At 34.9% G+C, this 22,775-nt stretch overlaps 6 protein-coding genes across 12 annotated transcripts; 2 read left to right on the top strand and 4 right to left on the bottom strand.

The window, feature by feature from the left end:
• Positions 1–41: 41 nt before the first annotated feature.
• On the top strand, positions 42–754 carry LOC107263564 (cytochrome c oxidase subunit 7A2, mitochondrial). Its single transcript, XM_015730897.2, has 3 exons — positions 42–244; positions 328–444; positions 525–754. Exons 1-3 carry the CDS (start codon positions 182–184, stop codon positions 654–656), a joined length of 312 nt encoding a protein of 103 aa, XP_015586383.1. The 5' UTR covers positions 42–181; the 3' UTR covers positions 657–754.
• A 44-nt stretch (positions 755–798) lies between these two features.
• Positions 799–6,153, bottom strand: LOC107263490 (probable Dol-P-Man:Man(7)GlcNAc(2)-PP-Dol alpha-1,6-mannosyltransferase). 3 transcript variants are annotated; one of them, XM_015730761.2, is made up of 8 exons: positions 5,797–6,153; positions 4,911–5,043; positions 4,636–4,809; positions 4,392–4,545; positions 4,003–4,147; positions 3,678–3,904; positions 3,352–3,600; positions 799–3,213 (listed from the first exon to the last, which is right to left on the bottom strand). In XM_015730761.2, the coding sequence occupies exons 1-8, from the start codon at positions 5,920–5,922 to the stop codon at positions 1,443–1,445; spliced, it is 2,979 nt and encodes a 992-aa protein (XP_015586247.1). In that variant the 5' UTR covers positions 5,923–6,153; the 3' UTR covers positions 799–1,442. The 3 variants fall into 3 exon arrangements, with proteins under 3 accessions (XP_015586247.1, XP_024935668.1, XP_015586256.1); XM_025079900.1 differs by lacking the exon at positions 5,797–6,153 and having other exon boundaries at positions 4,636–4,837; positions 4,911–5,045; XM_015730770.2 differs by lacking the exon at positions 5,797–6,153 and having other exon boundaries at positions 4,719–4,837; positions 4,911–5,045.
• A 137-nt stretch (positions 6,154–6,290) lies between these two features.
• Positions 6,291–15,043, bottom strand: LOC107263519. 3 transcript variants are annotated; one of them, XM_015730832.1, is made up of 8 exons: positions 14,863–15,043; positions 9,947–10,083; positions 9,739–9,863; positions 9,513–9,652; positions 8,778–8,989; positions 8,443–8,695; positions 7,258–7,499; positions 6,291–7,159 (listed from the first exon to the last, which is right to left on the bottom strand). In XM_015730832.1, exons 1-8 carry the CDS (start codon positions 15,026–15,028, stop codon positions 6,926–6,928), a joined length of 1,509 nt encoding a protein of 502 aa, XP_015586318.1. In that variant the 5' UTR covers positions 15,029–15,043; the 3' UTR covers positions 6,291–6,925. The 3 variants fall into 3 exon arrangements, with proteins under 3 accessions (XP_015586318.1, XP_015586327.1, XP_015586335.1); XM_015730841.2 differs by lacking the exons at positions 8,443–8,695; positions 8,778–8,989 and adding an exon at positions 9,216–9,242 and having other exon boundaries at positions 6,651–7,159; XM_015730849.2 differs by lacking the exons at positions 8,443–8,695; positions 8,778–8,989 and having other exon boundaries at positions 6,651–7,159.
• A 219-nt stretch (positions 15,044–15,262) lies between these two features.
• LOC107263543 (protein ARV1) lies at positions 15,263–20,208 on the top strand. 2 transcript variants are annotated; one of them, XM_025079976.1, is made up of 4 exons: positions 15,263–16,348; positions 18,813–18,975; positions 19,042–19,561; positions 19,627–20,208. In XM_025079976.1, exons 2-4 carry the CDS (start codon positions 18,892–18,894, stop codon positions 19,656–19,658), a joined length of 636 nt encoding a protein of 211 aa, XP_024935744.1. In that variant the 5' UTR covers positions 15,263–16,348; positions 18,813–18,891; the 3' UTR covers positions 19,659–20,208. The 2 variants fall into 2 exon arrangements, with proteins under 2 accessions (XP_024935744.1, XP_015586358.1); XM_015730872.2 differs by having other exon boundaries at positions 15,268–16,348; positions 19,852–20,208.
• On the bottom strand, positions 16,623–18,625 carry LOC107263536 (alcohol dehydrogenase [NADP(+)]). Its single transcript, XM_015730861.2, has 4 exons — positions 18,387–18,625; positions 17,730–17,897; positions 17,279–17,632; positions 16,623–17,208 (listed from the first exon to the last, which is right to left on the bottom strand). The coding sequence occupies exons 1-4, from the start codon at positions 18,459–18,461 to the stop codon at positions 16,834–16,836; spliced, it is 972 nt and encodes a 323-aa protein (XP_015586347.1). The 5' UTR covers positions 18,462–18,625; the 3' UTR covers positions 16,623–16,833.
• On the bottom strand, positions 19,590–22,083 carry LOC107263512 (WD repeat-containing protein 37). 2 transcript variants are annotated; one of them, XM_025079945.1, is made up of 6 exons: positions 21,695–22,083; positions 21,574–21,616; positions 21,380–21,505; positions 20,547–21,306; positions 20,214–20,460; positions 19,590–20,133 (listed from the first exon to the last, which is right to left on the bottom strand). In XM_025079945.1, the coding sequence occupies exons 1-6, from the start codon at positions 21,848–21,850 to the stop codon at positions 20,011–20,013; spliced, it is 1,455 nt and encodes a 484-aa protein (XP_024935713.1). In that variant the 5' UTR covers positions 21,851–22,083; the 3' UTR covers positions 19,590–20,010. The 2 variants fall into 2 exon arrangements, with proteins under 2 accessions (XP_024935713.1, XP_015586305.1); XM_015730819.2 differs by having other exon boundaries at positions 21,574–22,079.
• Positions 22,084–22,775: the final 692 nt, after the last annotated feature.

Below are 22,775 nucleotides of genomic sequence, written 5' to 3'. Positions count from 1 at the left end.
TGAGTTAAGTCAATAAATGCGGTTCAATTAATTATCATAATGATAATAGTTCATAATGATATTGCTGATATGCGATTGTTAAAGAAAAGAATTACTCCTTTATAAATAATATTGATATGACTATCAGCAACTGGCATTCAATTCTGTAACTACTTCAAATTGTAACACATCTCTTTTTATAATGTATTCTTATCATAAAGAGATGTTACTACGGAAAATGTTGACGCTAACAAATATTTTAAAAGTACAGTACATCCTATCGTGTACTTTTTATACTAATAATTGCCGTGTTTATAAGTTTTACTTCATGAAGTTGTAAATTTACAGGTGCAGCCATACAATTCACGATGCGTGCCCACCATATCAAAAAGAGTTATGTCTACAGAATGGTCTAATTATTCGCCAAAATTCAAGGCCTTTAAAGCTAAACAGGCGGCAATGCAGGTACATAAATTTTTTTGCCGTTAATAGATATTATAATATCGATCAACCAATGCAAAAGAAAAAGTTATCAATCGTTACAGTGTGACGATGGATTACCTGTTTATCTGAAAGGAGGTACGTTCGATAAATTTCTACTGAATTTAACGGTGGCACTCACGATATATGGCCTCGGTAGTTCACTTCGGTTCCTCTACAGTTTGACAACCAATTAAAATAAATTCCATTATTTACAATTCAATATAACTAATGTTACACGAAGTAATTGTGTAATCACCTAAATGTTGGATGAATAAAACTTATAATCTTTGAAGCTGCATGATTTTGCTTAAACGTTATGAAATTAATGGACGAATATGAAAACCATAAATGTCTTTACTTTTTGTAAAACAATGATACATATTTCGTATATATCTTACGCAATACAATATACAGGATTTAGGAAGATAATTTTTTAAGGCACTTTTAAGTTAGCCTGGCAAGTACCAACATTGAAAAAAGGACTGTTTTTTTAGTGTATTTTCCTTCAGACAGGAATTATATGCTGAATAATATTTTAAGTTATATGATTATGGGAAATACAAAGATTTCTGTCGGAATGGAAATTAGTATCAAGAACTTGTTAGTTCAATCCAACAATGAAATGCATATAAAAAGCTCTAATGAAAATAATAATTACTCGTCATCTTCGGTATCTGAATTTTAGAGTTGTGATGTAACGTGATATAAAATAACAATGCTAAATTAATGTGATTCATATAATTAAACGCATATATGTTTAGAAATGCAATGTCCGATAAGCGTAATATCATGTACTCCTCTTGTGAAAAAAAAAGAAAGAAAAAATAATGCCTATCACCTTCCATGTTGGTACCGAGCAAGCAACAAGCAAGAGATACAATTTTGTTGGTATCACAGAGAGAAACATATTTACAATGTAACTATTATGTAATATGTTGACGTGTTTGATTTAAAAAACAGTCCATTACTGCTAAAAACACTCAAACATTCACACTACCTTTGCCACTTCCTTGTGACTTTTCAAAATTTTCATTAGAAACTCTATCCCCTACTACAACATCATTTATAATGTTACTACTAAACTCTTGAGAATTTTGAAATTCATTTTCAATGAATGAAACACGAATATCACCAGGATCAACTTTCCTGGAAGATTCTACTATATTTACTGTTAAACTATCTGGTACAATCGTATCATGAAGAGGTTTTGATTTAACTTTTTCTACTTTCGAAGACTTTTTTCCTTTAACACTATCTTGCTTCAACTTTGTCTTTTTTGGCAACTGTGATACAACTTTAACATTTTCCGATGGCAATACATCGTTGTTATCGACTTTATCGCTAATTTCTAAGGTTAATTTAGTGGCTTTTATTTTTCTTTTTTGAACTAAATCCTTCAGTGCTTCACTAAATAGCATTAAAGTCTCCGATATGGGTCTATTCATGTAATCAGCAGATATCTTGTCAAATTGATCATCCTCTTCCGATGTCAATTCATTTTTCAATTCCTTAAATTGATCTATAATCTCTTTGAGATTTTCTTTGGCATCTTTCAAGATATTTGGATCTTGAGTCTCTACAATAAATCTATCCATTTCGTTTATATTCTCCTCCAAAGAGACCGCTCCTACCTCTTCAATTTCTGCGGAGTAATCGCTGAATTCATCATCCGACCACCTCCTCAAATTTTCAGGATCTTCTGACGCTAAATCTTTTTCGAATTCCTTAAATTGATTAATAATATTTCTTATGCTATCTTTAACGTGTAACACTCTTTGTTTACTACGCTTATGTCTCTCCGTTAGAGAATCTTTAGAATCTTTATTAAGTCCTGCTTTTGTTGGTTTCGATACATCAACTTTTTCTGTTGTAACTTTCTTTTTTAACTTTACGTCATGTTTGCCAACTATCAAGTTATCTTCCGTGTCATTCATTAAATTCTTTTTTGACTTGACTTCCTCCATTTTTTCTTGAATCAATTTCTTTACTGCCTCTTTAACACTGACAGTTTCTTGCTTATCCACTTCATGATCAATCTCTGCTTGGGCACTGTGAACTCTTGTCGTATCCTCCAAATCTGATTCTATGTCTTGAGTTTCTTCGATTTTCAACTCTTTAGATCTTCCATCGTTGTCGTTTTCATCCATTTTAATAGAATTTATTTGCTCCTTGCTTATTTCCAATGACGGTTCTGGGACGTTACTAAAATCTTTATCATTTATAGGTATATTTGAAGACTCGTCAATATCCACCTCTATGGACAAATTATTCATTTCTTTTTCTCTATCAATATCTATTACCGTATCAGGTATGGACTCAGTTACTGATATATCTTCTTGTGTACTTTCTAATGGCTTACCAAATGCTTCTAACGATTCTACAATATCGTCAAATATCGGTTCCATATACTCTAAACTTTCATCCATCATTATATTATTGTTTAAATTTTCATTGTTATCAATCTGAACTGGTTCATCCAAATTCCTTTTGGCTATGACCTTTTTGGCATCATATTCGATATTCGGTTTTCTCTTCATAATAAATATGGTTGGCTTTGTTTTTATTCTGATGGGCGGTATCATATTATAATTTAATGCAATATGAGAGAAACCATCAACGGAATCCAAAATATCATGTGTCTTGAGATATGGTTTTATGTTTGGTGAGTATTTGCTCTTTGCCTCCATCAGTAAATGTGTAAATTTCAACATTTCTGGATCATCGATAGTTAAATTCTCTTGCTTGGAATAGCTGAAACGTAATTCATTCATCTAAGAATAGTGCACAAGATTGTACATTAGCTATATTACAAATAATTACTATTGATCGATAAGCCAAAATATTTGGTCTAGCTAGAATTTTATTCTGTCAAATAAATAAATGACTTACGTCCAAGATCGGTTGGTTTGTGTAAATCTGGACACTCCCGTTTGCGCTGTTAATACATCAATGTGAACATAGACGGGCTGGGGGGCATCCTTTTCGAGTCTATGTAGTCTGGTGATGGCTAAGCCACCAGGATAGTTTGAGCCGGCCACGCAGAGAAGAAACATGGAAAATATCGCATTTAAAGCGAGATGTCCTAGAACGGCCAAAGCCAAGAAGCTGTTCCATGATGTCTTTGCTCTATTTTCCCATCTGATTTCGTACAATACAAAGTAAGATCAATATATTCTACAATGATCATAAACGTGTATGATATAGAGAATACTTACATTCTGTGACAAGCAGCTGCTGCACTAACATTTAACAATGGGAAGACGTATATGATAAATCTCAGTTCCTTGTGTGGTAGAAATGAGAAGAAAAGAACAAATAAGATACCGGGAACGGTAAGTGCACGCACTCTGGCATCCCAAAATAGTCCCAACGGTATCAAGATGTAAGAAAGTGCTAGTCCACGTGGCAGAGCGGAATAGAAATACCAGAGGAATGGTGACGTCTGTTTTTTTTTGTATATGTAAGGTAGCATACGCATGATATTACGTAAATAAAATATATTTAAGTATTGTATGATATCTTGCCATATGTGAAGGATACGCCCCATTGACTGCTTTTGTTGAGAAATGTATTGAAGTAGAACACTTCACCTTCTGGCCATAATAAGCGTCCCCAAAAGATGGAATCTACCGTAATGGTCAGTGCTAGGAAAAATATACCAGCTGGTACCGCAATTTTAAGCAGTCTAGAAATTATTATTACTTCTAAGAATTATACTTATAATCCGAAAATAGAATGCCCGCTTGGAAAATTGTCACTTGTGTCAGATCTTGTGACAGATTTTTTAAATATCAAGATATCTACACATGATACTTTTCCAAAAAGGCATGCAATTGTTCATGACAAATAGTTTGTCATGAAATAATCAATTACTGATCTCTGCAATATTGTTTAAACGATAGAGAATTCTGAATAAAATTTGTAAATACCTCTGTACCGTTAGTTTCATATTTGCTATGTCATATAATAGAAATAGACCCAAAAGCATCGCTAGTTCGGCTCTGAATATAATTATGGCAGCAGCAGATGACCAAATGAAAATTACATAGCTTCGCCTTAACCATCCAAATAAGGCCAAGAGCACTAAAAATAAAAAAATAAATTTCTGATATTTCTGTCAATTGGAATGTATCTCCAAGAATGAGATTCTAGATGCTATGGTATTGCAATTACCTAGTGGCATAGCCATAATGTTTGGTAAAGGCCTGCTAAGATAATACATAAAATGGTATTGTGTTACAGTAATAGCCACAAACCATTTTGTAAATTGGAGTCCAAATATTGATTGCAAAGCTATTCGGTACATCCTGAAAGTTGTGATTGCCAATAAACCCAAAATTGCTCTAACTGAAAAATTTAAATAAAAATTTTGTTACTAAAAAAATACATTTAAAGATATAATTATCATTAACATTCATTAAATATGTATATGCAGATATTTCACTCACCCACATATTGAGCACAAAATTTACTAAGGTTGAAGTGGTCAATGATTGCAACTATGGGCGATGCAATGCCTGATATTAAAATTGGTCCCAAAAAGGTTCTTGGCACGACTCCAGGAAACTCATGATGATCATACTATTTTAAGAAAACAAACAAATATTTTCATATTAACCCTTTACCATGTATAAATAGGAAATGTATAAAATATTAACAAATGCTGTTCACAATAAAAAATGACATATTCTCTAATTCAAAGAATGTAAGACTTCAAATTTTATAGTTACATACAGTATAAAGTCCAAGGACTTGTACATGATTTACTGTGCCAAAGTCAATTTTCATACCAGTAGTCTTTTACTCTATTTTGAGACACACTGCATTCTCTCAGCATATCTAACATAACGCAACTGAATCTTTCTAAAGCAAACTCTCGATAATACTCACTCTAATAAAACATATTAATGCTCATTAAAATGAATGATTTCATGGATTAACAAATAAAGAAACATCATGTATTCCAAAAGTGAATATCAGTCAAAATATTAAAAATAATAACTATATCAAAACATATAAAAGAGGAACAGCCTTGTATAACATTTTACAAAAACGTAAGGTGAATGCTGTGTTAAAATAGTTTATTTGAAAAAGCAATCACACGAAATGTATAAATAATTAAATCGACATGGCATATACTATATTGCTTGATCTCAAGTTTATAAATACACTTCAATCTAAATTTACGAAGATGCTTTTGCGTAACAATGTATTTGCTTGGGTGTCGGCAACCTGTCAAGTGAGACAAATGATATATGACGAACTTGTATGCGCCAAAATAGTATAAAATTATGCTAAACTGATTATACGATCAAAATAAAAAATAATTTTTACCTGCGTAAGGTTAAAGCCGTGGTATAAGATGTCGTGCATTGCCTGAACATTGAAGCTTTCTTCGACTTTCGTGAACGGACAGTACAGAAGATGTACTGCCGCCACTAATATGATTAACTGATCCATTATATCACGCTACATTTAACTGATTTATTTTTTACCGAAAACGCGTACCCGCTATTAGATTCATAACGTATTAATAAAGAGAAGGAATATCAGGAAAAATATAGATCTTCGACTGCAACAGACTGCAACGGCAGCGGCTCGTCGTCTGCTTCAGTGGAGCCTCTTGCCAACGTGGAACAACCAGAGATCCCTAGATGTGTAGAAAGTCATCCCTGAACAGGGGTTAGCCATAATAATAGATTTAGGAATCGCGCCGAACTTCTAATTTTGCCTAAACAACTTGAGTTGAACGCTCTAATAGAAGCTTCGATAAACCAACACTCTTGATGTATACAATATAAAAATGGTAAATAAACATACATGTAACATGTATTTTATTCATATATATTTATCCTTAAGTTATAGTATACAATTGCAAAATATTTTTGACAAAGCAATACTTCTTGTGCGTTAAAAGCTACGCGTATATCAAGGTAAAATATATGTTTACATGTCGCCGCATAATATAATTAAATAACATTTCTTCTTGTGCATGGTGGGTTTGTAGGTGATTAACAACATTAACCGAGCAATATAATTGCATGGCAATCGCCATCTCTACGGCGCTATTGTTTCCTCAGGGATATATATCTACACATATATATTTATATATATATATATGCGAAAGCTGCTATTGTTGCAAAGACGATTCGCAATCGATGAACGCTGGAATAGAATTTCACTGTACGTCTTCGATATCGTACGTATATTATGTTTCATGTAGAATATCTTTGTGATATTTAATAACAAGTACATACATACATATATATATAGTTTTCTAAATAAATAATACGTCCGCGATTGCGTAAGACACTTGCGGTTCTTTTCTCGTTGTACAATATGCGACAGATCAAAATCCACAATCTATTTAAAAACGTTGTTTGAATCTTCCTGAATTCCAAAATTCATCGGTGGTAATCGGCAATGTTTCAGCGACAAGGTTCAGAATGCTTTCATATCGCTTTTAATGGGAAACCAGAATTTCATACTCGTCGAATCCGACTTCACCACCACCATATGGAACGTAGAGCACCTTGTGGGACGGTTGTACCTTTCCAACGGTAACAACGCCATCCTCGTGCGTAACATGTCCAATGAAGAGAGGTTCACCGTCTTCGGTTTCGCCACCAGGAATAGCATTTGGTGGAACATTTCCTCCAGAGGTTGGTATCCACGCTACGTTTCCTCCACAGAGAACCTGTACAGAATCAAGAACAACATATTTAGTATTTAACCGTAGTTCTAAATATTTTATCTAACAATTTCGATTTTAATATTATAAACAAGTCTTCTTACTTGGTAGTCAGATTTTCCATGCTCGGCACCGCCCCATGGTATGTAACATACAGCATGACCTGGCTTGACCTTGCCAGGTATAAGAGCACCCTCGTGATAGGCACGACCAACGTACAACGGCTCGTCGTCCTGTCCTCCTACAATTGCACCAGGAGGTACCATACCGCCGGAAGCGTCTACCCAGCATGCAGTTCCCGCTTGGAATGCTGCCGGAGCTGATGGCGCGGAAGGTCTTTGTGGATCTGTTAAGAGAGGTGAAAAATATGATTTGTTTTTATATTTACATTTACACACAATTCAAAAGATTCGTTCAGAGTGCAGTGAGTAGAACAGCATATAACACTTCAATAGACAGGTCAGCTTTTATAAAGGACCCCATTTTGTTAATGCAATTCATTGATGACAAATTTAAATATGTTATTTTGGATTGGAAATTATTCTTGTTTAAACATATGTGGGAGAATTAATTTTTTTATCGATCAAATTCATTGCCAATCAATATATAAAGAATATCCACAAAAATTATACTAGTATTGACATGAAAAATGAAAGATCTAGAATCCTTTAGGCCACCATGCGAGGGTTGGAGTTTTAATAATCTTGGAACTAAGACAAGAGAAATATCTTAATGATTTCTGCCACATGAAGCAGACCTTCCTAATTATTATTAGTTTTATTAGCGAGTCACGGTTCATGATGTGTTTATTCTGCCTAATTCATGCAAGTAGGTATTTTTATCTTACACTCTATACGCTTTGAACATTCTTATAAAGATTACTAACATAAAGAAAGTTAATCAGCACGTGCACGCTTATAATACAAGAATATCATCTAACACAATTCACTGACACATGCAGCAAGTCAATACGTGATACATTCCTCATTGAAGTAGCAATTTAATAGACAACGCAGAGTGAGAAACTAAATGTAGATGTAGTATAGGCCGCAAGCCCTGTCAAACACCAAAGTTAATACAAAATATGAAACCTATATAATTTCTATATTGTAGAAAGCTCGCGAATGATTCTGTTAAATATTTTCCATCCCGTAAACAACATGAAAAAATATATAATTTAAGATCGCAATAGATAATTAAATATTTTCAATAACATTGATAATACTGTAATGATTCACACGAAGCAAAGCTGATTATCAGATCGGATTACAGAAATCCTAGAAAATTACGTTTACTGGGAGTTGCTGCTCCTGAGCCACCATGAGCTGCATGAGGTTCGAATCGAAGATTCCAATTGCCCGTAGAACCCCAACCAGTACGTACACCGATATAGCTCACGCCTATAGGATTGGGATCGTGCCAGTCCAGAAGCACTGGACCACTCTGATTTCCGGTTTTGACCACAATATGGCCATCGAGCCAAGAGATAGAGAATTTCTTGTATTCATTGGAATTCAGAATGCCCTTTGTATCTACGCGCACCTGATCCAAAATAATCCTATTGTAAAATATCGATAGACTATATATCTCTCTTTTGAAATAAAAAAATAAAATACTCGTGAACCTTGTCGGGCTGCGTGCGATTGTATCTGATGACAGACGCTGAATTTTCCCATCCGCCGATCATAATTTCATACATTGGACTTGTCTCGCCTTTGGCGTTTGTCAGGGCGATATGAGCATTGCTCTTGGCCTTCACTTCAATTGACACTGCTCCACTTCTTACAGGATGAAATTTGTAGGACAGCTCGTCGGGGGTTCTCAATGTTTTACGACCTTCAATTATGGTCAAGGTACAACTATGATAATGCAGTATTAAAGTGATATATCAATTAATAATCAAAGTCTCTGATTTGTCAATTTTTCATATTTTGTTTAGTTTGTATTTGGTATCTCTAATCGAGTGTTGGGTTTTAACGTGCACGGATATGAAAACTATACATTCTGCAGGTTAAAAGCGAAACGTTCAAAGGTGCCAAAAACTGTTTTATATTTTACATACGTTCACCGTAACCGCCTATACACCTGGCTGTAGCGATCACGAGTTAACGGTGCCGAGAAATGTCAAAATTTGTCATAAAAATTATATTGAAAGCTAAAAATACTATAAACTATATTGTAAGCGTATTTTATAACATTCCTTATACCTGGATATGCGATTCTAATGTAATAGTCTCATCGCACCAAATGTATATTCTTCTAGCAATTATGTATAGCATATACTCAAAATTATTATTTGCAAACAATGTCCACCCCTGTACAAAACTTTAAGCTATAATAATACATATATGGTACTAACCTTCAATGAGCCACTCGCCAGTAGCGCCCCAACCGGTGCAAACACCAAAGTAACCAATTCCAAATGGTTCCGGATCTTGATAACTCAAAAACGGACTGCCCTCGCCTTCCTTACCCACGGTGATGTTACCACCGTCCCATCTTTAATAATCAATTAATAATTACCTAATGTCAAAATTACGTTTACTTATAATTTTACAATAAATCAAATTATCATAGATACATACCTGATCCAAAAACCACGGAATTCATCGGCAGTTAATATACCAGGTGTTTCAACTTCAGCAACTTCCGGTTTGGATCTATTCTTACGTATTACAGATTTGCTGTTACCCCAACCGCCAATGAAGACCTGATAAAATTTTAATTATAGGTAATACCAACCTTTTGGTTTTTAAGTCACAATCTGGATAATTAATATAAAATCATAAATACCTCATACATAGGATCTCCCTCAGTTGGACCAGTAGTAAGAGCAACGTGAGCATCATTAGCTGTCTTCACACGAAATTGAATTTGTCCACTAGTGACGGGATAGAACTGATACTCCAATTTATCTTCCGTAGAAAGTGCTAAAAAGTCGAAACAAAATGAAACCAATTACTCAATCGGTAAAGAAGTTTTCAGCATTTACCCTAGATGAATTCACCGAGCATTAGAGCAGTGCAAAGATTTTTTCAATTCAATTAAATGTTCTAAGAACAAATTTTTACTGAGAGACAGACTCTCAATATTTTATGTCATTTGGCGAGTACACAGCGCTACGATGTCTGGTTCCGATAATATATTTCCTACGGATGAATGTAATCAGGAAAGTAGGACAATGGAGGCATCCCAAGGATCAATAGTACCCTTTACACTATTAAAATGCAAAATGACAATCGTGAAACATAATTGCAGTATCACTGGGAAATAGTAAAACTACTTAACGTCTTTCGTACTCGATCTACGACTTAATAAGACAGTGTTAATTAAGAACCGGAAAAAATTCCAATTCGAAGAACCAAACTTCACATCGTCGTATGAAAATCTGTCGACTGTTACGTAAGAGTCCTAAACAATTTTTCTTGCTTCAAAAATCAATGAACATAACGGAAGACATTATTAACGCAACTAGACGCTTGAAACATTAATGTTCTTGTAGGTTATACACAAACCATTTGCTGCTATTGCTGAATTGCAAACACACCCATCGTTTCAGACGTAAACAAATCCTTGCATAAGATTTGCATATGTAAACCGATCCGTAAGATCGACATCAGTCTCAAAGTCATCGAAGAGAACGTATAAGATGTTTATTTTTCGAATTCTAACCTCTCGGCAACATTTCAAAATCATATAATACATTACATGGTCTACCAGAGATAATGATACAGGTCATGATCACCTTGAATCTCAATATAAATTGCTCAGACGAAATTTACAGCAATGAGTTTCTTAACGATTAATAAATTCAATTCATGATTATTGACATTCTCAAGGACTATTCTGTTTCAGCATTACTCTCACGTAGCAATGCAGTGCCAGCAACATTCCCGATAAGTCTACAAAATTCTTACCCGGCGCGCATTCCTTGTCACACGGCAAACAAGTAGCGAGAGCTCAACGCGCCAGATCTTCCTTTAAACAAAGTACCGAAATTATGGTTGCCTGAAGGATTTTCTTAGTTTATCTTAATTTGCGGAAGTAACCAACCGGAAGATTAGATTACTGTCGCGCGGTAACGAGAGAGACAGAAGAATTTCATCATAGGTAAATCATATTGATCATTGGTATATATATGTATATATGTATGTACCGTCACGATAGAGCAATGTTCTTAATTGATATCGTAGATCAGTTATTGAGTACACAAGTACCAGTATAGCAGTTTTGACGAAGAAATTTTTTGGTAAAATATCCTTCACCAACACAATCATTTTAAAATTGATATAAAGTCTCTTTCACGTAATGTTTAAATTATTTAGTCTCAGTTTCTCAATTCTGGATACAATTCACTGTATATTATTTATTTTTTATATAAATATATATATAAATACACTTCGGCGACCGGCACGAATCTTAAAACTGGATTACCAAAAAAAAATACAAATGTGTGTATGTGTGTATATATTGTATATATACTATATATATACACGAAACCCTGACGTGTTAAAGATTATTTTCTGATCACGTGCAATACCCTTAAGCCTCGTTCGCAAACTGACCGAATCCACGAATTGCTTAAGAATCTCCAGATATATAAATAGTTATCTATGTCATAGAGGCCAAAGTCATAGGTGACATCATATCACTACTTGGTAATCAATATTTAAAATATTCGAAGCGTCTCGTTATGCACTCATACACAAGACTCGCACGATAGAAGGTTGATTAGTCAACAGTGAACGGTTCAATTAAATCACCAATGACGACCTTCTCGCGAGAAACGTCATCAATATGATGTCATATTCGATTTGGTTTCGATGACGATATCGGATGTTTTTTTTCTTCCACGCAAAATCTCCCGAACCACGCAGAAAGATAGTCAACGTATATGTTCATCTGAACTATTGATCTCGGAAGACGTAACATATAAAGTAGCGAAACACTAACAGTTTTTCTATTTCATTGAACGCATTACAAAGACCTAGAAATTATATTGATCCAATTCTTCAAAATAATTAGCTCTTATAATGTAGAGCGCTGTAATGTTTGCAATTAACATTACATGAAAATTAGTGTTATTCAGCCAATTCTCATTGTACAACACTCATTCTGCTACATTCTTTAACAACGGAACATTGCGAATGCCTATTTCGAATATGGTAACACACTGCAAGTCTTTAGTGACTATTCCCTAACCGCTGAATACTTCTAACCTACAAATTACTAGTCTATTTATAGTCATTAACTCGAATAAGACACTCAAGTCTTGTTAGAAAAATGCTGGCAGCAGTGGCAGGACGACAGAGCGAGTACAATGGTGCATAATATTTATAGTATTGCGATGTGCATTCTTGTTTACAATTAGCTGCACTGGAGTAACGGAATTAACGTGTCAGGACTGCGCAGTACTATTAGAAACCTACCTTTTTATTTGTCCGTACTGTCACTGAACCCGCATAGCAACGGTGGTCTTTAGCGAACGTCATGGAATTCTGCGTCGAGTGTAAAGACAAATGCTAAAGGAGTGTCTGCAATGGTGTCACGATCGTAAATATACCGTCGACAAATCTTTGGATTATCAAGAAAACTTCTGTTGCTACAGAAACGACAAAGAAACGTATTGTCATTCGATTGAATAACGACCTGGAAAAGCTGTTAGTGCTGGTAGTCAAATTTTATTATAAAGAAAAGAGGAGATACGCTCTCTTAAACACAAGGTTACAATTGGCTCATTGTTGGAGACCACTCGGTGTGAATTATTTCTCTCGAAATTCTCCACTCGTCCAGGAGAACGAAGGCACTGAGGAAACGAAAAGTTTGTATGTGGCGATCATCCTCAAAGTAAGAAGCATAACGAAGCAGCTTGGAACGCGTATTACACAAGAGCAGCGAATCGTAACGTTGGATGACGTGATCCTGACTCGCTACGCCAGCTTTACATTGGGCAAAAGGAGATACCTTCTATGTATGTATGTACGTCTAACACACAATTCGACATTTTCATTGGGACGTATAGAACCTGTTTGTGATTCATAGCACAGTTTACTTTGCGATATTTTCAATTAAAGTGAATATACGAGCTGTGCCATATATTTTGTATACGTACACTGCATAATGTTTGGTAGAACCGGCTTTCCGCAGGGAACGACACAGACTCGATAAATAGCTAAACCGTTGGTTCCTTGAAAAAAATTTCTGCTAAAGCCAATGTTTAGGCTTCGTTTTGTGTTACGTCAAACTGCGCTTGTCAATTGAAAAACTTTCAACTTATTTGTCAACGCTATCATAACAGTAATAAATATCTAATCAAATAGCTTTTCTGACTAGTGTAAACGATTATGCAGGCTTTTCTTTAATACTTTATTTGACGAAGTAATTTACTAAAATCGATTTACGCAGTTATGTACCACCACTATGCAAATACATCTGAGTTTCATCAATGTTATATTGGTTTATTGATACTCAACATTCTGTGAAACTTTGCAGAACCTGTTTTTTGTCTGTGTTCGTGATAGCTTTTACGGTGGGTTTTCATGTATTTTGTAGAGGGTCGAAAGATCCTTGAACGCAATGTATTCGGCTGCATAGCATACCATAATTGTTGTTTCTGAGAAGCTTTACTAAAAATAGATCTACTGTAATGTTCTAAGCTGGATCACCGCCATTTTGAATGACGCTTAAGAAGAAGTAGGCGATCTTGATCGAGGTAGTATGGATTTAACTAGCTTGTCTCATAATGTAGGCGTAAGTCATTCCATTTGAGACCGTGTTATCATATGCAATTTACCAATCATATGGATCTATTATACGGAATGTCAAAGTTGCTTAATATTTTTTTTACCGTTAATGGATTCTCAAATGTCTGTATGTTATGCTGTTCGTTATTTTGCAGTTGCGAAGATACGTTATGAATAGATTATCCAATGTATTACCGGCTTACTATATGAAATGCCGGCCGGCTTGTCAAACCGGCAACCACACCCCGACTATATTTAGATGCTAGTGTTGCGCCATCCACTACCGTATTTCAAGTTATTTTTCTATATAAAATCTAAGATGAGACAGAACGATTGTAGTAATATTTCTTTAATAAAAATCTAAGTTGGATCATGATATTGAATATAAAAAATTGAAAGGCTTCTATTCGGTATTCTAGTATCTATTATTGTTTTTCGCCCTTGGCTATTCTTGTATTGGGTGCAAAGTGAATGACAGAATTATGAGTAGAATACTTCAAAACACACAAAATCCTATTTTCAGTTATACTTCTGAGGAACGTTTAAACTTCATTATATGTAGAAAAGAAGATAAATACTACGTATTGTTTTAAACAAATCGTGAATATTAATATCTTTCTGTTATGCAACATGTAACAATTCTGGATTGTCATCTACTTACAGCTTTCTTGTAATTATAGTTTGCAGAATTACTAAATAAAAAGTAAAAACTGTGAAATTGACAGTTAACTTTGCAGCGGAATTCTTGCAAATAATTTTTGATTTAATGGCGGGAACATCGAAGTCGAAATTTGAATTTGACCGTTAAAATTTCCATTTTCATTTAACGCTCTTGAGTCACTCATTAATGGTTTGTTCTTGAAAGTAAAAAATTTAAAATTTGAATTTATAATTAACAACATATCTTTGCACTTCTCTATAGAAATTATAACCAGGGTTATTCTGTTCCGGATAATTGTTACTCACAGATAGCCATGTTGTTCAGTTGTGTAGTAGACTTCTTCGCTGATGAAAGAGATTCGAACTCCACGAGATTCAGACTCAAACTGCGGGTTTGTTGGCGAGGCGTGATGATCTTTTGTGATGCCAGTTGTGAGCGGGTTACGCATGCGTACACGTGAAGCGTCACCATATGAATCCCCGCTAGTATTTGCAAGCAATTACCAGTTGTATGACTCAGAGCCTAATGACACTGCTGTATCATTTTTTAAATGGATTTCAAGGCACTGAGAAAAGATTTTTAGGGATTTTTTGACAATGTGGCAGATACGCATATAATAATTGGCACACATGCTTTGTTAGCATTCCTGAGATCTTTAAACAAATTAACAAATAATATTTTTGATTAGGATATTTTTATTATTTAGTTTTCTACATATTCATTTGCATACTTAGTATAAATATATACAATCTGTGTTATGTGGTTAAGAAGATTACTGTTACTGTTAGGCCACGTTAAGATGCATTCCTTTGCCGAGAAACACATGTTAAGAATTAAACTTGCTGGCAGAAAAGATGCAGTGATATTTTATAATATTAAGAATAGCTATATTACTAAATATTGTATAAAATGTACGCATTTTGTATATTACTCATATACGCGTTTTAGAATTTTTCCATAACTCACACTATCATTATTGGTATTGATAATAAATAAAGCTTGCAGTTCACGACCTTTGGCTATATCGAGTATATACATATCCTTAATACTTATCGAATGTGATATAATGAATAAGAATAGCGCACTCTAGATTACTATGACTCATGACAGTACGACTCATTTTTTGTTAATTTTAATTAACATGTTATAAGCAACGAACTATAACAATAAGTAACTTATTATAGCAATGACTATAATCGAAAACATCCGCCACTATGCATTAATTAAAATTCTTTTGCAATTATTTTATGAACATACATCTGCATTGAATCATTAGACTAATCATTTGTAGGACAACTGGTGACGTTACCAATGAGCTTTTTAATATTATAAAGTTGCAGGCTCAGTCATCTTTAAGATTTTTAAATTATAGGAGTCGCAATGACATAGGTTTAAAAATATCTTTCAAAAAGAAACCCAAATCTCATCATTAATTTTAGGGGAATTTTTACTAATTGGACCACAGTTGCGGTTATTATATTTCAACTAATTGCATCGATTGATCTCAGCCGGTAACACGTAAGCCAGTGGACATTATTGACTAAAATTTAATAACCGTAACCGTGGTTCAATTACGGGATATATCCTAAAGTTATGCGTAGATCATTATAATGACGTCCAAAACTTTATCCTCCATGAGATCATCCGCTTGCTGGCGAATATTCGACTGGTTCTTCATGGATAATAGAGGTTTATTTCCTGATGATCTTGTTTGATGACGATCTCATTCGGTGACGCCTATGTTGGGACATATTGATTGTTACTGAAGTGGGATGTATTGGAGTTTTTGATGCAAGTAGAATTTGTTAATTTTATCAGTATATTCTCAGGGCTATCCCTTAATTTTGATGTTTGTCTGTGAAAGACGGTATTTTCTGGTCCACCTGACGGTATTTGTTTGACAGTTATCTTTTTTTATATTAGGAGCCCTTTGAAAGATATAGTGTTTTATAAGGTATTGACAGTTACTGTTTTTGTCTATATACAATTGTAGAATTATATTTACTTTCGTATTTCAGTAGTTATGCTAATATCTTGGAATATTATGTCGGTTGAGGTTATGTAATAAAGTTTACTAAAATCAATATATTTTAGTAATGAAGCAGTTCGAACAGTACAACTTAATATCTAATGTTGTATATTATTTTATTTCATATTTTGCTAACACCGTAATTTACTCCAATAAGAGATTAATATAAGATTGCTAGTATATTCTAAATATCAACAATGAAAAATGTTAATATATCAATAGTATAACACTGTTGTGTAGTATATGCTTAGAAAGGAAATTCAGGATGATTTCGAATGCCTTTAAAGAAACTAAAATCACAGATTCTGGCAGATGACCCTTTGTCAAGAGCATTTAAATCATCCATATCACTTGATTGTAATTCCCAGTCGAATAAATCAATGTTCTCTTTAATCCTTTGGGGATTTGTGCTTTTCGGTATAGCAGCTATTCCTTTTTGGATTATATATCTCAAAAGCACCTGGCCTGGACTTTTCCCAATCTTTTGAGCTATTTTCACCACTGTTGGATTTTTTAATAAGTCAGGCATTGTATCTGTCTTTCCTAATAATTTAACTAATCCACGTGAGCCCAGGGGTGAATATGCTGTTACAGTAATGCCTTTACTCTTGCAAAATTCCACCTGTTACAAAAAGTTGGATATTACCTTTATATATAACATTGCTTGCAGTATCTTCATGCTAAGGACTCACCAATTCCTTTTGTTGAAAATAGACATGCAATTCAATTTGTAGATTCGAGACAGGTAATTTAGCTGCAGCAAGAATTTTATTTATTTGCTGTATATTAAAATTTGAGAGTCCTATTGCCTTGGTTCTCTTGTCGGCAACTTGTTTTTCCATTTCTGCCCACACCTTTATATGATCAGTACTAGTATCAATTCTGATTTCCCCCTTTTCATTAACAGGATGTAATTCTGTACCAACTTCTTCTAAAGTAAATGGAGCGTGCACTAAATACAAGTCTAAATAATCTAGCTGCAAATCCTTCAAAGATTTCTTGAGCCATTTTTCCACCCCACTTGGACGATTACCGACAACTGGAAGCTTCAGTTAATTAACATTCAATTAGTTATCATATTACAGTTTCTATTTATAAATATTTCTAATTTGATTTTGTGCTGAATCGAATGATTTTGCTTACTTTAGAAACAATAAAAAGTTCCTCACGCTTGACCTTGCCAGCATCCAACCATTTTTTTAGTACCTTACCAATAATTGGTTCATTTTCATAGGCAGAAGCGGCATCTATGTGTCTATATCCTGCTTCCAAGGCTGCATCGAGCGCAGTTTCTAATTCTGCATCAGTTGCCTATAAAATTTGCAGAAAATGGAAATTCTCTTTGTATATCATACATTTCAATTATACGTGATACATCTAAAAAAAACTTTAAATATACGAATACTAGGTTTGTTCACGTTATCTATATTATCTACACTTTTCATAAAGTGTAGGTAATACAAACGAAGTACTATATAGTCGAACCCCGCAACATCAGTTCCACTGTGAGAGGACTTATTTACGTTTAGATTCGTAAGGAGATGGCCTCTCGAAAGTGGAACTCATGTCGTTGCCCGACTATATCATTGGCTATTTTTTCACTGGTATCAAGTTTAGAGATGAAATACGTATGTGTATGTCTACAGATTACTAAACTTTATATATACATGCAATGATTCCATCTCTCGTTCGACTCCAGTGTAAATACAAGTAATTGGAGCCTCTCTATTCGAGTATATATTCGGAAATATTTGACAATAATTTCTATAGACAATTGTTTTTAAATTAGATTTTACTTACTTGCCATGTCCCAAAACCCAAAGCCGGTAAATGTTGGCCAGTTGGTAACGTCAGAAATAGTTTCGAAGCCATCATAAGAACTGTCCTCAATGAAGTGAACACGTATAATGTTTTCGGTTAACCTTAGGCGGTAGCGTTGGAGCAGGTTTTCATTACACCCCACTATTGCTACCACACACAGTTATACTTTCCCTTCATCTCTTTATCATTGTCCTCGCTGTAGCTACTCATTTGACAAGGACTCCTTAATGTTTTGTACCGTTATTTGTAGGTAATAAATTCCATACCTAGAATAACGTATAACATTCATATATATATATATGTATGTAACATAGATCATTCAGGGTATTCAAGGTTATTCAATACATATTGATGCCTCTAAAATGAATACATCTCAGCGTCTTCATTTAACCTATAAAATTGCAGTATACCAGACAATTTCACCGGGTCCGGAAACAGAAAAAGGTATTAAAAATTATTAAAGAATACTCGTCTCGGTACCGTTATGAACACCTGCATAAATTGTGGTGCAGAAGTTAAGGAATTGTACAGGCGATACAGTCCCAGTGTCCTCAAAGTTTTGAAATGTGTAAGAAACAGAATTTGCAGTTCCTTCAAATACCATATGAAACCGCTATAACTTTCTGAATTTCAGGACAAGTGTGGAAGTATAGCAGACAAGTACATCGAATATGATCCAGTCATAGTACTAGTTGATCTTGTACTATTGGAGAAGCCAGCATATCGCCATCTTTTGTACAACAGCAATTTCAAGTCCTATTGGAAATTAATGGTCGTCTTACTTTTAAGTGAATCCTTTAAAGTTTGGACGACGCTTATCTCAAACTTAGCTGTATCGAATGTCCCAGAAGTGAACAGTGACAGTAGTGACGTTTTTGAGGGCGAGAGAAATTTTTATGTTTTACTCGCTCTAACAACAATCTCTATAGCAGCCTTTGTCGGTACTGTAATAGCTATAACAGAAATTAGATGGCTCATTTTTGGTAACAGACCTGCTAGATATAAAGCATGTGATCTTAGTCGTGCTTTAACGGTTGGCGGGTGCGCTAAGCTTTTAGGATTATTAGGCATAATCTGGAGACACGTGGAACCAGACCCTCATTACGCACTTATTCACGGATATACAGTACTCTGTCTTCTAACGGCATATTCAGGTAAGAAATATAAAATAAAAGTCATACATTTTGTATATCATTTATATTTGGTTTACTCTCACTAGAAACTTCTCCTCGTAACATATATATTCATTGAATATTCAATACACAGTTTTGTTTTATATCCATCTTATAATGCGTTTATGAATATGCACATACATCGACAATTCGTGAGACACTTGAGGTATATCCTATCAATCTTACCATTTTCATTGATTCTGAATTCCTCGCTAATTGTTGCTAGATATTCTTTGAAAATAGAACCATTCACTTGAACTATATATTTCCAGTTGTCTGTGAGAGTGGAAGAGGCGGATCGTTGCTAGGATTGGCTGGTGGACTCTTGGCTCATAATTATATCTCTAATAACATCATGCAGTTTCCGCCAACGATTTCCAATGTCACGTTTATGCAAGCGCAAAGTGCATAACTGCACAGGATTCAATTTACTAGGCATCCTTAACCGGAAGGATACTCCAACCCAATACGAGTCTATCAAATCCGCAAGAAAATAGATTGCAAACTCCACCATCTTCTGCCCAGGCTACCGAGCATACCATTCTACGATGTCCCTGCAATACGTTCCCTCTTATGATGTAACTAGTTTTATGAAGTTTAATTATAATAAAGATTACGAATAACAGTTACATACCTGTCTACTTGTTCTAGGAAGCCTTGCCAACCTTTGACCACTCAAATCAAAGAGTCGTATTTGTCTATTGTCGTGTGGAATAGCTACTATGCCGCTACTCGATACAGACAATCTGTTTGCTCCACTATCTCCGCGAATTGTTGCCAAAGGGCTGCGAATATTGCGTAATTCCCATACCTTTACACTTCGGTCATCAGAGCCTGATACTATTTTATCCTCTCTTGTAAAAACGGCTGAAGTTACTATCCTGTGTAGAAATATATATAAACAAAGTTAGTTTCGCATACTGTCAGTTGTATGGATATAAATAAATAAATCACTGCATATTCGTACTCGGTATGCCCCTGGAATACGGATACAGAGTGAATTGGTTCCCTAAAGTCCCACAGGCGGAAAGTACTGTCTCTACTAGATGTAACGCAGAGACGTTGAGTATGGTGAGTTGATACATGCGTCAATTCCTGATCGTGACCACATAACGTATGGATAATCTCCCCAGTTTCAGCATCATATAAGTTTGCGGTTCTATCCCAAGATACTGTAACTATCTGTTCAGCTCCTGGAAGCCAATCTGCTGCCATGACAACACCTGTATGCCCTAGGAGTTCTCGTACTGGAGTTCTTAGAGTCGGTGGTTCCTCCTGTTCCTCATTAATGCCGATCAAACTATTTGTTGTTCTGTCTGGATTGACTGTGGAGATATCTTCGGCAGAAGATTGTCTCTTTGGCACATCCCAATTTACTGCTGCTTGCCATACATGAGCAGAACAGTCTCCGCTGGCTGTAAGAGCTAAATCTCTAGTAGGATGAAATCGTACAGAATTGACTGAACCATTGTGCCCTATGTATTGTAATAAACATCGGCCACTATCCATTCCCCAAACTCGTGCTGTATGATCTGCAGATGCTGTTGCTATTATCGGTTGACCTGATCTACCCACAGACACCTCCCATACTCCATCCCTATGACCAGCATATTCCCTTTGCATACTACACGACATTGTGGGATTTTTGAAACTAGACACTATTTTACTAGTTTGTGCTTTCAGTTTATGAGAAGTTTTAATTTTTTGTGCGGAACTTTCTCCCATTGCTAAATAAAAAAATATATAACAATTAAATGAATATCGATAAACTCAAGTTACGTGATGCAAGGAATTTCTTACACTTCTGCTTAGAAAGATTCTTTGTGTCTGGATAATCTGTAAATTCTCCAGGAGGCAAACCACGTTCCCCAGAACCATAACATTCCCTCTCGAGTCTTTCATTGAGCATATCAATCTTTTCCTGTACTGTAACGTAATCAAAAATATAAGGTACAGAACTGTCATGAGCGATCTATCTCGACATTGCTACTTACATCCCATATTTTCTGCACAGAGCATTGCAAATTCCTTCTCGATCTGTTGGAAAAGATCGTGTAGCCTGGAGCGTAATACCGGTGGAACAGAACTGTCGTCCATATCCGAGCGAAAGCTTACATAGTAAAGAGCGTTTGGTTGCAGGGGTGTAGATCCACTTTGACTTTGTTGAGACTGCAATTCCGTATCCGTACTGCTTTGTACTCGTGGTATAGAGATCCTCTTTGCTTTTCCACTAGACTTGCTTGCAGACGTTGCGGGTGGCTCTCCGGGCATGATAAATAGATTACCAGATATTGGGATTAAAATATACTTGTGTTGCGATAACTGTCACTTTTCAGGGCACACATTCATACGAATTATACAAAGTAATCTGGCATGCAAACTTATCGTGCTCCGATCGACGTAGCAGTATCACTTTTCTTACTAATGTCAAAAGTGCACAGGTTTATGGATCAGCTGTCACTCAGCCATGCATTCTCATGTAGCCGCCGGCACATTATATCTCTATTTTGATTGGAGGAACATGAACACATGGCCACTAGACGTCAGTTGTGTACTCCATTGATGATGCTCTATCTACTGCAGTCGATATTAGAAGTATTTCAAAATTCTGCCTTCAAATTATTTTAAAAACGTTAAAATGATCTTATCGTAGAACCATTATCAATGCGTAAATCATATATTATAATGAATTTTAAAAAAGGTATAAATTCGTACATTTAAACTAATTCATATATCTCTCTCTTATCCATGTAAATACGAATTACTTCGTCTTCTTTGCACTTATAGCAGCTAATAACAATGTAATCCAAATATTTAAAGAGAAACCCTTATCTAATCGATGGTTCGCATCTGTCAAAACAGGTAAATGTAGTGCAAGCAGATAGTGATAATGATTTGCTTATGAATACAGAAATGTAAATGGTACTAATTATTAAGATCCAACTGAAAATATATTTATATTACAATTATATTCACGGCGATCATAATATTGCTTTTGACAATCATATACATATATTATCTCAGCTTAAATAATCCGTTTAAAAGCAATAGAAACCAATAGATATCCGATTAAATTAGAATCGGATTCAATCGGGGCAATTAGAGGCATATACATTTCGATTGAAAATGATTCGGAGTAATAGGTTATCGCGTCCAATATTGGCTTTTTTGATGATTATCCCATAAGCAATATGTT

The sequence above is a fragment of the Cephus cinctus genome, unplaced genomic scaffold (genome assembly GCF_000341935.2).
Source record: "Cephus cinctus unplaced genomic scaffold, Ccin1 Ccin1_scaffold0013, whole genome shotgun sequence".
Taxonomy (NCBI): domain Eukaryota; kingdom Metazoa; phylum Arthropoda; class Insecta; order Hymenoptera; family Cephidae; genus Cephus; species Cephus cinctus.
The sequence above is the reverse complement of the archived record's forward strand: the minus strand, read 5'-3'. Positions and strand labels throughout refer to the sequence as shown.